Raw genomic sequence first — 14,719 nt, 5'->3', positions numbered from 1 at the left:
GGTCCAGGTGGGCAGGGGCCTAACTCCCTGTGCTTGGAAGGGCAGGTGTGCAAAGCATAAAGTGAGAACCAGAGTGGGCTGGCCTGGGTGGTTTGGAACCGCCTTCTGCGGGCAAGTCCCGGGCGACTTCTGCAGGATGCCATCTTGCTGCCCACACCTGCGTGGCCAGGTGCTGGGCTGTGGCCCGTGTGGGCCTGAGCTTTAGCAGGCAGGCAGCCTGGGCCCTCGCATCATCACACCTGGTGGCTGGACTCCCCTTGCAGGGCCTACCCCATCGAGCAGTACCCCTGTCGGACGAGAGCTGCTGCGGCCATCATGCACATGGTCATGAACAATCTGGACCCTGCTGTGGCCCAGGTAACAACTGGGGGAAACTGAGGCATGGGAGGAGCACCGCCCGGCAGAAATGGAACTCAAGACATACATATAATGCTTTTAAGCTTTTATTTAGAAATAAGGATAGATTCATAAGAGGTTGTAAAGACAATGCAGAGGAGACCGCAGAACCTGCTCCCAGCTTCTCCCAGAGCCTGTAACTTCTGTAACTGCCACGCAGCACCAACACCAGGGCATCAGTATCGGCATAATAGACCCACGTGTCACTTTAAATTCTCTAAAAGCTACATGAAAAAGTAAAAAAAAAGTAAAAAAAAAAAAGATTTACTGTTGTATTTTGTTTATCCCAATGTATTATAAATACTATCATTTTAACCTGTAGCATACACATTATTGAAATGTTTTACAACCTTTTTACCTACTAAGTCTTTGAAGTTGGGTATATTTTACATTCAGAGCATGTCAGATGAGCTACGGTTCAAGTGTGCGATAGCCACACATGGGTGGCCAAGTCTGGTCACGTGTGTATGGCAGGCGTCCTTGGGGGCCAGTCTGTACCTCAGACACCCATATTTGAGAAAGGATAGCCTTTTCAGGGGTGAGTGTCCAGGTATTAAACTTGAGGGCAAGATGGTCCTAGAATTTAAATATTCCACTTGAGGCAAGAGCTTCCTCAATCCTGGCCCTGGCCTCAGAACCTGGTCACAGACGGACCCTTGACATTGACCCGGGGCTGAGTTCCCAGAGGGATCCCAGATTCAGGTCTGACCTTCTCCTCACACTGAGATCGTACCCAGTCACAGGTGGGCCAATGTTCTCACAGAGGTTGTGGTCCTTGGGCCTTGTCCTTTCTGCCTTCTCCCTCTGTCCTTAACACTCCTTCTTCAAGGGCCATTAGCCACCTTGCCCTGTTGAGCACAGCAGAGAGGCGGGGGACCTCCCAGCCCCCCATCTCAGATGACACCATGTCTTCTCCAGTTTCCCCAGGAGCTCGTGACCTATGGAGGAAATGGACAGGTGTTCAGCAACTGGGCTCAGGTATGCTGGACTGTATGGCTTTCCCCCCACCGTGTCTTCTGGCCTGGTAGGAGCTTACAACCCAGGGCTCAGGACTCAGGACTCAGGTCTCTGCTACCCTGATGCCTGAGATGCCAACACTAGAGATTCTCAGTGTACTGAAGGTTCCAGGCATTACTGGAGGCACCCGGAACCATTGGAGAGTAATGAAGGCCTGGGGGATGGGGCACTGGCAGGACTCCTGGGGCTGTGTGAGCTCTCTGGGCCTGGGTGGTAACTTGGGAGGTGGTGTGCCCTCTCACCTTACAGATCCCTCCATGCTTTCTTCTTCCCTGCAGTTTTGGCTGACGATGTCCTACTTGTCGCAGATGACGGAGGAGCAGACCCTGGTCATGTATAGTGGACACCCACTGGGTCTCTTCCCCAGCACCCCCTGGGCCCCCAGGCTGGTCATCACTAATGGGATGGTGGGTCCTGGGGCAGCTGGGCATGGTCATGCCTTGGGGCAGCGGGAGAACTGGGTGCCTCCCCATTGTTTCCTCTGTGCCGCCCCCAGCCCTTGGCTCCCATTCCTCTTTTCCAGGTCATTCCCAACTACTCCTCCAGGACAGAATATGAGAAGCTCTTTGCCATGGGAGTCACAATGTAAGCCCCAGCTCACTGTTACAGTTTTTATTAAGGTGTTTCCACCTCAACCATGCTTTATGTTTTTTTTTCAGCCATGCTTTATTATAAAACTATATAGCAATATTAAAAACAATTTGAAAAACAGTCACAATGGCAGTACTAAAGCATGATTTCATGTTGACATATTCCCTAGGAGTGTTTGTGGATATGCATACTACAATTTTCATACATTTATGAGCAAGGGAACAATTTGGATCCTGTTGTTATGTTATGGACAATTTCAAATAGACAAAACATTGTAAGAATTAACAGTGAACACTGAGATTCTGTGTTTAACACACTACTGATGTCTGTATCCCCTTTCTATCTATCCATCGTCCTTCTATCCATCCATCTGACCAGCTTGGTTTTTGATGCTTCTGAAAGTAAGCTGATATGATGTCCTGGAATTCAATATTGGTTTACAGTTTTTTTTTTTCTTTTAAAGTGAAATTTACATGAAATGCACACAACCTAGTGTGCCATTTGATAAGATTGACAAAGGTGTGCACATTCCAACCCTGACCCCAAGATACAAAGTACAACCATTTCATTTGTCATAAAATTAATGCAGGCTCTGAATTGCAGACTTTCCCTTCAAACAATATAAAAAGAGCTACAGTGGAAGGGAAATCCCTCTCCCATCCTGTACTCCCCATTTCGGGGGAGTCAAGTCTGTGTCTTTCCAAACACTTCTTACACAGGTGGTTACAGATGTAGGTAGACCCTTACAGGCCCTCTGCACTAGCCCTTCTACCTTTGACAATATTGTTTTCTTTCAGGGACTATGTCTAAGTGATCCTTATTTTACCTGCATTGTTCAACTGTAGCATGATTTATTTTACCCCCTTTCCCTCTGATTTGTGTTGTTTCGAGTTCTTTGGGCTTATAAAGAATGCTACAGTGAATGTTCTGATCTGCATATTTTTGTGGATCTCTGGAAGTGTTGCTCTAGACTAACCATGTAAAACCATTACTGAGACCAACGAAGTGGGTCCCCTCCTCAGTGAGCTATGGACAGAGGCCACACCAAGCAGTGTTGCCTCACAAGGTCACTTTATTCGTACAAATGGGGACATCACAGGGAATAACGTCCAAAGGCACTCTCCCAGTGGGGGCAAGCAGGTCCCTTTTAGTAGGACTTGGGATGAATGTTCCTAGCAGGATTTTAATATTGAAATGAGGCTGAGGTAACTGTCAGGCACAGGGGGTTCAAATGTTTCTTCTCCCATTCCAGCAGTTTCTTCCTTAGTTTCTAGAAGAGGAAATTGACAGGCAGGACCCTCTAGGCATTTCCTGAGTTCAAGAGTCAGTCCTGAGTTTGGGGGATCGAGGAATCTCGCCAGTGACCAAGTGTGATCAGGTCTGTCCTATTCAGAGCCAATTACCCAGGCCTCAGGCTAATATTTTATAATATAATCATCATAATAGTCACCAAGATTTGTAGATATCTTCACATTCCGTCCTTTACCCAAGGCTCAGCACTAGGTGCCCTTCTCAGCCCATTTTGTGGAGGAAGAAACTGAGGCTCAGAAACTCAATTCTTTTTCTGGTTGGTCATAAGTAGTTACCATTACTGTTATTTCCTCTGAGGCCCGACAGCCTCTTCTGTGCCTGTGGAAGCAGCTGTGGGGTCAGAGGTTCCACCCAGGATCTGCCTCTTGGGTCCGGTGCCTCCTAAGTGTGACGTTGGACAAGTGAGTGTGCTTCTGGTTTGTAGGTTGAGGACGGAAGTTTCAAGAGAGTGGAACTGCAGAGTCAGACCCATCTGCCACACCTGAGGGTTGACCCAGGTGCCATGGGCAACTGACTAAATGGATGCAAAATGCCCATGGGTGGAAGAGGTTTACTCCTATCCAGGATCTGAGAGCTTCTAACTAAAGCAAAGCCTCCTTGCTACCAGTCAGACAAACACAAAGCTACAGATAGCTACGAGTCCCAGGGAGGATGTGGAAAAACAGGCAGTCTCAGATTGTGGGCAGGTCGAGGTCCATCCAGCAAGGCTGGGGGTGGCCAGGAGGACTACATCTCAGCAGCTGGGGTCAAAGTTCCAAGTGCAGTGGACTTGGAACTGTGGACAGTCTTACCTCCAAGAGCTATTTTGGGAGCAACATGCAGTGGATAACTTGAGCACAAAGGACCAAATCAGAAGGATTTAAAATCATTTCCCAGCTCTGGTGCATATCCCTATGTAACCTTGGAACTTGGATCCTGTCTCTAAAGAGAGAATTTAATAGCTCCTCCTCAAAGAGTCTCGTGAGATTTCATGAAAGGATAGAAGGGACACTGTTTTCCGCATAGTGCAAAGGGAGCTCCCCGAGCACTCTGCTTGATGTTTGTGGGCCCAGTAGGGAGCCCTCCTTCTGGCAGACGTTAGGGGACCATGCAGCCTTGTGGACGTGCGATGGTTTCACCCTTTTCCCTGGGAAAGTATTTATCATCTTAGCACTATTTTTTATGTTGTTTAATAGACAACGTTCCAATGCAAGGATAATGCCTCCCCCTTTTTTAGAAGATGCAGAGGTTCCACGTGGTCTGGTGCCTTATCCAAATTATGGGATAGACGCAGCATCAGACACAGATCTGCAGGAATCAGGATCCACTGTTGGTTCATCAGAGAGGAGGGGCTGGAAAGAGTTGCTGGGGGGCAGGAACCCGATAGAAACGAGATAAGGAGTTGAAACTGAAGAAGGAGTAAAGCAAGCGTCCATAAGCCCTGGAGGATCTCCTTTCATCAGTGGTCCTCAGGGAGGAGGAAGGTACAGGCAACAGAAAAGTGCTGTCCTCCCCTTGTTGCATTGCCAGAAAATTCAAGAGTTTGATGATTATCAAGTGATGGACACAGACATGCACATGCATTGCTGGTGACAGTCACTTCGGCACTTGAGAGTATGTTCATATTTGAAATGTTTGCACCTGACGACCTAGCACTACTTCTTCCTGCTTCCTTCCCTGGGCCCAGGGAGAGGGATAGGAGGCATCTCACTGCCACTGTGGGGTGCGTTGTTTGCAGAGTGAGGTCGGAGGGGCAAACATTCTGTGGCTTCTGATATTGCATACTGTGGAGCCATGAATAGGAGTGGGCAGGATCTGTGTGGATCGTTGTGGGATGGCCTCCACTGCTGTTGTGCCCCCTGTGGAAACGGTACCACTACCTACACAGTGAGACCATTTATATAAATAACACCCCTACTAATGACAGTAACCGCACAGCAAACGGTGCTGAGTGCCCTTCAGGGCAGTCTGCCTCACTGAGGCACAGCACACACACCTGACGTTTGTGGCCAGGTAAGTTTGGATACACGCCGGAGCTGTGCCAGCCCCTCTCTGAAGACACCTCCCCTGCCTCCTGCAGCTCAGTGCCAGCCCTCCCGCAGGTAGACTCCCCAGTGGAAGGTCATTGAAGGTCACAGAATGGAATCCCACAGAATGTACTTCTTCACGTCTGGCTTCTTCACGGAGCCACTTGACACACAGGAGGACATGGGTCATTTTCTTTGCCACATGGCATTTCATTGTGTTCATAGTCTGCAGTCGCTTCTCTGTCCTCTGTGATGGGTATTCCAGCTGTTTCATGGGGTTGGCTGCTGCAAATACAGTTGCTGTGAACAGTGGTGTGCTTGTCTTTACGTGGGCGTGAGCCTGCACAGTGGAGGTGCTGGGTCACGCTCCGCCTCCATCAATATGGTCCCGTAGTCCCCAAAGTGATTTTACCAATTACAGTTCAGTTTTGAATAAAACAAAAATCTGTTTAGAAAAGATCCAGGAGGCCAGAGGGGACCAGAATTAGGGGGACTATAGCTTTATCTCTGTTTCCCTTTTTAAAAGGAAAATATATTAATGTATTTGTGGGGAATTAAAAAGGAAATTTAAATTATGTAACACATGTGGAAGCTGTGCCTGGCTCTGGGCTCACCCCTAGGCTTGCCTTCTCTGTGGGCAGGTACGGCCAGATGACAGCAGGCAGCTACTGCTACATTGGACCCCAGGGAATTGTCCATGGCACAGTGGTGAGAAAAAGGGCCATGCCTGGCTGCAGGGGGTGGGAGGCTGATGTGCTGGAGGGGACAGTGAGTGTCTGCCTCTTCTCCTGGCAGCTAACCGTGTTGAATGCTGGCCGACGGTACCTGGGTGTCAAGGACCTCACTGGGAAGGTCTTTGTCACTTCTGGGCTGGGCGGAATGAGTGGTGCGCAAGCCAAAGCCGCAGTCATCGTGGGGTGCATCGGTGTGATAGCAGAGGTGAGCCCAGTGGCGGGGGTATGTCTAGGAACATAGGAGAAATCCTGCTCTCTGCCCACCTGCTTCCTCCCTCAGTCTAGAGACACTCACACACACTCACACTCCCAGCTGTCTCTTCTCTCTCCACCACCCAGAACTCCCTGGGGCGGGGGGGGGGGTGGGTAGGGGGGCGGCAGCGTTCCAACGGCAGTTTATGCCTGCTGCCTGCTAAGTGCCCATCACCTTCCACAGTCAACATTTGCGCCTTCTGTGGGCACTTTCCTTATCCCACCAAATCCCTGGAACACGGCCGGTGGATAATAAATGTGGATAAATGAGCATAGACCTCTCCAGCTCAGGTCACAGTCGGGAGGGGGGGTGTGGACTTCAGGAGAAGTGTTGCAGGTGGCGTTTGCTCAGTGGCTCTCACGGCTTTCTTTGGGAGTGCCAAGGAGAGGAAGGGAGCCAGGGAGAGGAGGCAAGGAGCTTTAAGACAAACCTGGTTGGGGTAGGGCATACCTTCTCATGGGAGATGTATTTCCTGCTTTCAGGGGACAGAAGAAGGCCTGAGTGTCCTTGCACAGGCGTCTCTTAAGTGACTTGTATTTAAAATAATCAATATGCCAGAGTGGCACATTTTGGGGGGCCTGCCTTCAGCTCCTACACAGAAAATAAGTTACAGCAGCTAACGTTAGCTCACACAGAGCTCATCCCCTGGAATCTGCAGGAAAACAGCCTACGTTTTTAAAAAGCCTTGACTTCCCCTTGCCTCATCCTCAACCCTCATCCTCATCTACTTTCCCCTGTATCTTCAAAACGTGTTTGCCACAGAGAGAACACTCAGTAATTATTTGTAATAAGATTCCCAAAGAGTAAATAAGGAATCCTAAAAGAGAAAGAGAGAGAGAAGCCTTGGTGAAACACAACTTTGTGACTTACACTTAGTTGATACTAAGCCTGTGTCATACATTCTTGTACTTCTTAGGAGCCCACCTGGCTTTAGGTAACAGAAAATCAAACTATAGCAGCTTCCACAAATAAGGTTTTGTTTTTCTCACACAGCCACCAGTGCTGGCATTGGTCCAGCAGCTCAGTGATGTCCAGCCAACATCTCTAGATTGTCTTGGATTTCCCTCGTGGTTACAAAATGGCTATCCCAGCCCCAGCCATTTCATCTCCATTTAAGACAGGAAGGAGGGAGAAAGGAAGTGCCACCCCTTACTGACTCTATTTTAGCAGGAAAATAATATTTGAGAAACCCCTTCTTTTACTTCATTGATCAGTATTGTATCAAATGGAAGTTTTTACCTAAAAGGGAGGCTGGAGACAGTGGACAGAGTAGTTATGGTTCACTTGGACTGGGGATGAACATAGTGTCCTCTTGAAAATCTGGATTCTGTTGATAAGGAGAGTAGGAGGGGGAACGCACATTGGAAAGCAGCTCACAGCATCTGCCCTGATGCTCTGTTACAAAATTGGGGGACCTGCATGTGGGATGGCATCTTCCCAGTGGAGGCTGACATGCCCCGTAACTGGGGACCCTGCATCTCATGGTCCCAGGTGGATAAAGCCGCCCTCATGAAACGCCACGAGCAAGGATGGCTGATGGAAGTGACCAGCAGCTTGGACCACTGCATTGAAAGACTCAGGTACAGTGCCTGACACATGAGTGTGGAAAAGTGGGGAGACCCCAAGAAAGGGCCTGGAAGCTGGGCTGCTTTACATGGGCCTGTTAAATGCCTGACACTCGGCCACAGGTGGTGCCTCACCAAGGGACTCCACAGAAGTTGGACGGTACCAACATCACAGGACCCACTGTGGGGTTTGAATCATGACCCCGAAATCAAGAGCTGCAGGCTCTCCTGATCGAGCCAGCCAGGCTCCCCTTCTAACTCCATCAGAATATCTTAGTGGTCACTAGGGCTGGGGTGCAGGAAGCCCTTGAAGTTCTAGTACCTGGTGGTCAGACACTCGCTGCTAAATGAGTTTCTTGAGGTTGAGCCACCATTTTGCAAAGACTGTGCCTTGTATTTCTCACTATTGTGGCTCCGTGCCTAGCTGAGAGCCTGGCACATAGCAGGTGCTCATCTAATCTGCTGGAGGAAAATAAGCCTTTGAAAGATGGAACTGTTCCTCAGAATGACTCCAGGTTGGGGGTAAGTGGGTCTTCCTCCTCACTCATGCTCTGGTTCTCTGGGTGGAGGACAGGGGCTTGGCAACATTTCCCTCTGGTGTGATGTCTTCTAAGGTATTTCAGTGGGAATGGGGGAGGACTGCCCTGGGGGCGGCTGATCCAAGGTCATTTTGTTTGTTTGAAAGAGAGAGAGAGAGAGAGAACACTAGGGGGCAGGAGAGGGGCACAGGGAGAGTGAATCCCAAGCAGACTTCTGGCTGAGCATGGAGCTGGTAGGGTTGGTCTCATGACCCTGAGATCATGACCCCAGCCAAAATGGAGAGTCAGACATTTCAGCTACTGTGCCACCCAGGTGCCCCTGGGGGCCGGTTTTTTGAAGCATCCTCTCAAATGATTTGCTTTGCAGAACTGAACTCTGTTTGGGGAGGACACACCGCCCAACGGTTCTCCAGCCCTGCTGCAATTAGATTTGCTCAGGGCTCTTCAAAAGGGGCTTATAGGAAAATGTTTAAGCACATGCTGAACTAGGAGATACTCCCATTACCAGGATCTTTTAAAAATCCTACTTTGACCCCATTGTACCCCTGTGTAAAACTCTCAGGTGAGTTTCCATTGAATATAGGAACATAGGAGAGATTCCAGACTTCTAGTGGGACATGGATGGGTCTGGCCTGATCTGATTCCTATCCCTGTTAATTCTGTTGAGCGTCCTGAACATACTCACACACTTGCATACATGTGCTTGCACTCGTGCACACACACACACGCACACCCCGAAAGAATCAGGTTAGAGCCATGTAACAGGGTGCCACAAGCAGCCCGAGGGGTTATACTTCTGCTCCCTGAGCTGTGGAAGACACAGATGGGAGTGGATGAGCCTCTGGGAGTGGGGACCTTGTCCCCATGCTGGTCCTGCTGCTGGGATCGATCCTGTCTTCCTTCTCCACTGGTCACTGTTCCTGTGCTCCTAACTGCTCTGGAAATATATGCCTTTTCCCACTTCGTTTTCTTCCATTTGGGAGCGAGGAGCATGTTGGTTCCGCTGGCATCTCTCTGCAAAGTGCGGTGTGCAGTCAACCACCACCTTTGAGTGAGCGCCCAAGCTCCCCACCTACTGTTGCTTTCTGACACTTCTCCTACCTGTGAGGCTTCATGTATTAAATCTTCTGTGGTTTTCTGTCTATTAAATATGCTGCCCCCCCCTTTTTTTTTTGTCCTTTTATCTCTCCCAATAACGTTTGGAGTCATTTAAAAAAAAAAAAAGATTTTATTTATTTAGTTGAGACAGAGAAAGAGAGCGAGCATGAGGGATGGGGAAGGGGAGAGGGAGAAGTGGACTCTCTGCTGAGCATGGAGCCCAAAGTGGGGCTCGATCCTAAGACCCTGAGATCTCAAACCGAGCTGAAGGCAGACGATCAGTCAACTGAGCCACCTAGACACCTGTCTTTTTTTTTTTTTTTTTTTTTTTTACAATTTATTTATTTTAGAGACATAGAGAGAGTGTGAACATATGCAAGCGCAGTGGGGAGGGGCAGAGGGGAGGAATCTCAAGCAGACTCCCCACTGAGCATGGGACCCAAGGCAGGGCCCCTCTGTGGGGCTCAGTCTCATGTTCCTGAGATCATGACCTGAGCCAAAATCCATAGTCAGACACTTAACAGACTGAGTCACCCAGGAGCCCCTGGAATCCCCTTTAGTGATGTCTGCAATTTTAGGATCACCTTACATGAGTTCTAGAATGATCCCCAACAGAGCACTAACAGCAACAGCCCTGATTTTGTGAATCCCCTGGAGAAGGCTTGTCATTGTTGTCATCTCCGTTCTCTCGTCTGGAGCATTCAAGTCGGCTGTTACAGTTCCGGGTCCTCAGAAGACACGCCTCAGAGGTTGCTGCACCTTGGGCTGGATGCTGACACACACAGTGCTTTCTGTGACCTCCAGGCTCTTCTGCGTTCTTGCCAGCTTGGTGTTGGTGTTGGTGGACATCTGCGGGCAGGTGTGATAGGCCGTCTGCTCTGCTCTTGTGCCCTTCTAGGGAAGCAAGGAAAAGGAAGGAGGTGCTCAGTCTTGGTTACCATGGCAATGTGGTGGATCTTTGGTGAGTGGGGGATGGGAGTTGGCAGGCTGGGGGACCCTGGGTGAACCTCCCCCTCCAGATAGGGTACTGATGGTGGCCATGTGCTCCCAGGACACAACGCTTCTAAAATGTACTCAGCTAAGCTCCACTCCCAGTTTTCAAGGCCCAGATCCTGGCCTGAGCTCATAGCAGACTTCCTGCAGATGTTCCTTTGAGAGAGGAGGGCAATCTCCTCCCAGCAGGCCTGTGAACTCAGGCCCCAGGGCATGCTTACCCCTGCCCTGGGCAGATGCCGTCCCACATTGATCACCCCTTGTTTTCCCCAGGGAGCGCCTGGTCCACGAATTGGACACAACAGGGGAGCTCTTGGTGGACCTGGGATCAGACCAGACATCCTGCCACAACCCATTCAATGGTGGTTACTACCCTGTGCAGCTGGGCTTCGCAGAGGCCCAGAGCCTCATGGCCTCTGACCCTGCTGCATTCAAGGGCCTGGTCCAGGAAAGGTGATGAGGTCCCAGGGCTACTCCGGTGTGTGTGGTGGGGGGAGAGGGGTGCAGGAGCTTTTGGACTGGTTAACTTTGGCCTCTGCCTGGTTCTCCAGGGGCCAACTGTGTGGCCTTAGAACTTTAACCTCTCTGAATCTGTTTCCTCCTCTGTCCGAAGGGAAGGAAACAGCAGAGCTGGCTGAGCCCCATGGGGTGCGGTGGAGGAGTGACAGGGGTGAGGCGCAGAGAGCCTGCTCTCGCGACCTCTTGGTTGGGGCGGTGGGGAGACAGGGCTGACCGTGAACCACTGGGCTCTTGCAGCCTGAGGAGGCAAGTCTCAGCCATCAACAGACTGGCCAAGGAGAACTTCTTCTTTTGGGACTATGGCAATGCCTTCCTCTTGGAGGCCCAAAGAGCAGGTGAGACACAATGAAGGCGAGGTGAGGGGGCCCCAGTCTCCGCAGGCTGGGAGGGGCCAAGACCCTGGCACTGGGCACTCTCCCTTCTCACCAGCCAGGAGTGGACCTGGCAGGTGCCCGGTGGGAAGAGGGGCACGGCATGCAGCTTTCACTGTGCCCTTGCCCGGGGCCTTCTGAGAGCTGGTCCCACCAGGTCCTTGGCCTCTGGGCCTCAGTTTTTCCATTTGTCTTAAGAACATCAGGTGCCACAAAGAGTTGGTAGGATGCTTGGATATAAGGTCCAGTGAGGGGAATATACAGCTTAACTTTTCTGAGAAGGAAATTATTTTTTAAAAATGTAAATTCAATTTATTAACATACAGTGTATTATTAGTGTCAGAAGTAAAGGTGAGTGATTCATCAGTCTTATATAATACCTCGTGCTCGTACCATCATGTGCCCTCCCTAATGTCTGTGGGAAACTTTTCTGTAGAACAGGTGACTCATGCTGGAAGGTAAAGTTCAGATGATACAAAACTACACAGAGGAAGGTGGCCCTCCCAGCCCTGTCCCTGCACCAGGCCCCCTCCTGGAGTTCAAAAGTTCTGGTGGGCCTTTGGGGGCACCGAAGGACCTGGCACGTGAGGGCAATGTGGACATGCCCCCGCTCAGCCCCACAGCAAGGGCAGACTTGCTATAGTCTTTGCCTGGCCTCTGTTTAAATCCCCCTCTGGAGAGGGGTATGAGTCCTCGCCTCGAGGCAGTGTGGCGCAGCCCTCAGACCCTCCAGCTGATTCTGTTCGGCTGGCTGCTCTGCCAACAGGAGCTGACGTGGAGAAGAAAGATGCCAGCAAGACGGAATTCCGCTACCCCTCGTATGTCCAGCACATCATGGGGTAAGTGATGGGGTCACTTCTAGCCTCTGGGTCCTAGACACTCAGGTTGGCAAAGTCCTGAGGTAGGGAGAAACAGGAGATAACCCGAGGGAGATCTGGCTGAGCAGGGAGGTCTCGGGGTCAAACCCAGCAACACAGGGACACGGGATGGGAGGCCTCAGGATGCTTCTGGAAGGTTCACCAGCCCATTTGCACACAAGATGGGACCAAAGAGGGAGAGAGGGAAGAAAGGCGATGGTCTCCTTCTCAGGTTCACTGTGGGTGAGGAAGCACAGGCTCAGGGGGCCACACTGCCAAGCTACATACAGCAGGGAGCTGTCCAGAGAGGAGGGTGGGCTCAGGGGACAGGTGAGAGAACAGGGGACAGGGGACAGGCCAGGGGCCTAGAGCCCACCTAGAAAGGTCAGTTTGCCTAAGGCAAACCTGGTCAAGCCCCCCATTTAATGTTGCTCCCAACTACTTCGATTTAGCTCATTGATTTTCAGGTTGTCTTTGTAACAACACTATAAAGGAATTTCTGCCTGTTTGTATCCCAGTTCCCTGCTCCTGCAGCAAGAAATGATGCAGATCTAAGAGGAGGGACAGAGAACACTGAGGGGAGAGGGGTAACACTGAGGGCAGAGGGGCTGATGGGGATGGGGGAATGATGTAGGAAAGATGTTAGAGTTGGAAGCCAATAGCCAAGAAATATTTCTAAGGACATCTTTGGTGCAAAAAGGTGGTTTTCTTAAAGCATGAGGACAGGACCCATGGGCACAAAGAACTGCATCGGTGTCATGAAGAGTGGCGCATTATGTACTTTCAAGTTGGATGGAGGTTCGGGGATAGCAAAAGCCTCTAAGGAATTCTGGAAGCAAGGTTTCCAGGACCTTGAGGAGGCTAACTGTTGTTGGGAAAAGATAATTTATTACTGTCTAATAAAACCTTAGTCGTGAGACCCTTCAGATGTACATCCGTGGGCCATATGCCTGAGGGGTGATTGCCAACATGTATTTTAGGGAATAGAGATAAAGGAAATTTCCAAAGGAATTTTTATATGTTAAAGTAGACTTACAGGATCCTTGGGGGATGAGTGGTTGGGCTAGGATTGTCTTTTGCCCTTAGTCAAGTATTAACATGGAGGCAGTTGAGTCCCTAGAAGAATGTAACTCTGCCTGTTTCAAGGACTTATCAATGAGCTGTAGGTAGTAAGGAAATTTAACCATTTTCCTTCTGCCTTTGTTTCCCACATCAGGGGCCAGAGGGAGGAGGGGATCTAGGGGAGCAGAGAGGCTGAGAGGGAGGTGGGAACAGTGAGGGAAGGGAGACTGAAGGGAACTGGGGAAGGGAGGTGAGAGGGAGGAGGGAACAGGGGAGAGAGGCTGACGAGCCGGGGCGGTGGGGGGGGCGCTGAGCGGGGAGAGGGGACCTGGAGGCTTCTAAACTTGCTGTCCAGTTAGTGGCTCAGGGGCTTGCAGCAACAATTCTGGACACAGGATAACTTCACTATGTGTGCCCACATCCAAGCCCCCCCAGCCAGCATACAACCTTCACCCCTCTCAGTTCTGCAGCACCTGCAGGCCTTCCCTCCAGGTTCACGGCGCCCCATCAGTGGGTGCAGCCAGGCTGGGGAGCCCCGAGGCTAGGAGGCATTTTGTCTTTGCAGGGACATATTCTCCCTGGGATTTGGGCCTTTCCGCTGGGTGTGCACGTCAGGGGACCCCCAGGACCTGGCAGTCACAGATGAGCTGGCCACGTGCGTGCTGGAGAAGGCCATCGCTGATGGAGGTGAGGCTGTGGGACGGGCGACGCTGACAGGCAGGTGGCCCAGCAGCGGCTCCAGGGCAGCCCACCCCCTTGACGCGGCCCCCTTCTCCGCTCACCTCCAGCCTGCCGCCCCCGCCCCGCAGGCGCGAGCGTAGGGGGCCTCGGGGTCGTGCCTGTGCATGGTGCTCCTGGTTCTCGCACCTTTCTGCTGTGCCCGCTCTGCTTTCCCCGCGTCGGAGCTCCTGCGCCGGCCCGAGGCTTCTCCGATACATAGCGCGGCTCTGCCTTCACGCGCGGATGGTGGTGGTTGACCCTCCACGGACGACCGGCCCCCGCCCCTGGTTTAACCTCAGTCCCTTTATGTGTAGTGGATTTGACGTGTCGCTTATCACGTGGAGAGGAGGAGACGAGAATTTTAGGAAACGTCCCCAGCCATCTTAGCTCCTACCCCCACTTCTCCGCAGCCTTTCTGCAGGTCCCGGGCACCTTCTCGCCAGTTGTCTTGAGGGTCCTTCAGCCTCGGCGGCTCCTTTTCAGACCCCAGGGACCGTTCCAGGCTCTGGGGGCTGGGGGCACGCCCAGGTTACTTGGATGCAGGGTGTGGGAGGAGCCAGGCGGGGGCGGGGCGGGCCGGGGAGGGTCGGGGTGGGGGCGTCGCTGGGGACCCGGAAGAGGAGTGCCGGGAAGGCCTCCCGGGAAGGGGAAGGGAAGTAGCAGTGCTCTCTTAGATATCCTCCAGAT

The 14,719-nt window shown here is 51.4% G+C and overlaps 2 protein-coding genes across 2 annotated transcripts in view; one reads left to right on the top strand and one right to left on the bottom strand.

The window, feature by feature from the left end:
• Positions 1–14,719, bottom strand: part of CHST13 (carbohydrate sulfotransferase 13) — a 282,606-nt gene that overhangs the window by 41,706 nt on the left and 226,181 nt on the right. The window lies entirely within an intron of this gene.
• UROC1 (urocanate hydratase 1) overlaps positions 1–14,719 on the top strand; it is a 41,586-nt gene that overhangs the window by 8,637 nt on the left and 18,230 nt on the right. The window contains exons 3-14 of the mRNA XM_082746776.1: positions 264–357; positions 1,315–1,374; positions 1,692–1,820; positions 1,937–1,998; positions 5,963–6,029; positions 6,117–6,260; positions 7,800–7,888; positions 10,409–10,471; positions 10,777–10,956; positions 11,260–11,357; positions 12,160–12,232; positions 13,878–13,999. Coding sequence (XP_082602902.1) covers positions 264–357; positions 1,315–1,374; positions 1,692–1,820; positions 1,937–1,998; positions 5,963–6,029; positions 6,117–6,260; positions 7,800–7,888; positions 10,409–10,471; positions 10,777–10,956; positions 11,260–11,357; positions 12,160–12,232; positions 13,878–13,999 — 1,181 coding nt within the window. The remainder of the gene's footprint in view (positions 1–263; positions 358–1,314; positions 1,375–1,691; positions 1,821–1,936; positions 1,999–5,962; positions 6,030–6,116; positions 6,261–7,799; positions 7,889–10,408; positions 10,472–10,776; positions 10,957–11,259; positions 11,358–12,159; positions 12,233–13,877; positions 14,000–14,719) is intronic.

This window comes from Mustela nivalis, assembly GCF_964662115.1.
Source record: "Mustela nivalis genome assembly, chromosome: 1".
In the NCBI taxonomy this organism is placed as follows: Eukaryota; Metazoa; Chordata; class Mammalia; order Carnivora; family Mustelidae; genus Mustela; species Mustela nivalis.
This window is presented reverse-complemented; position numbering and strand designations above follow the sequence as displayed.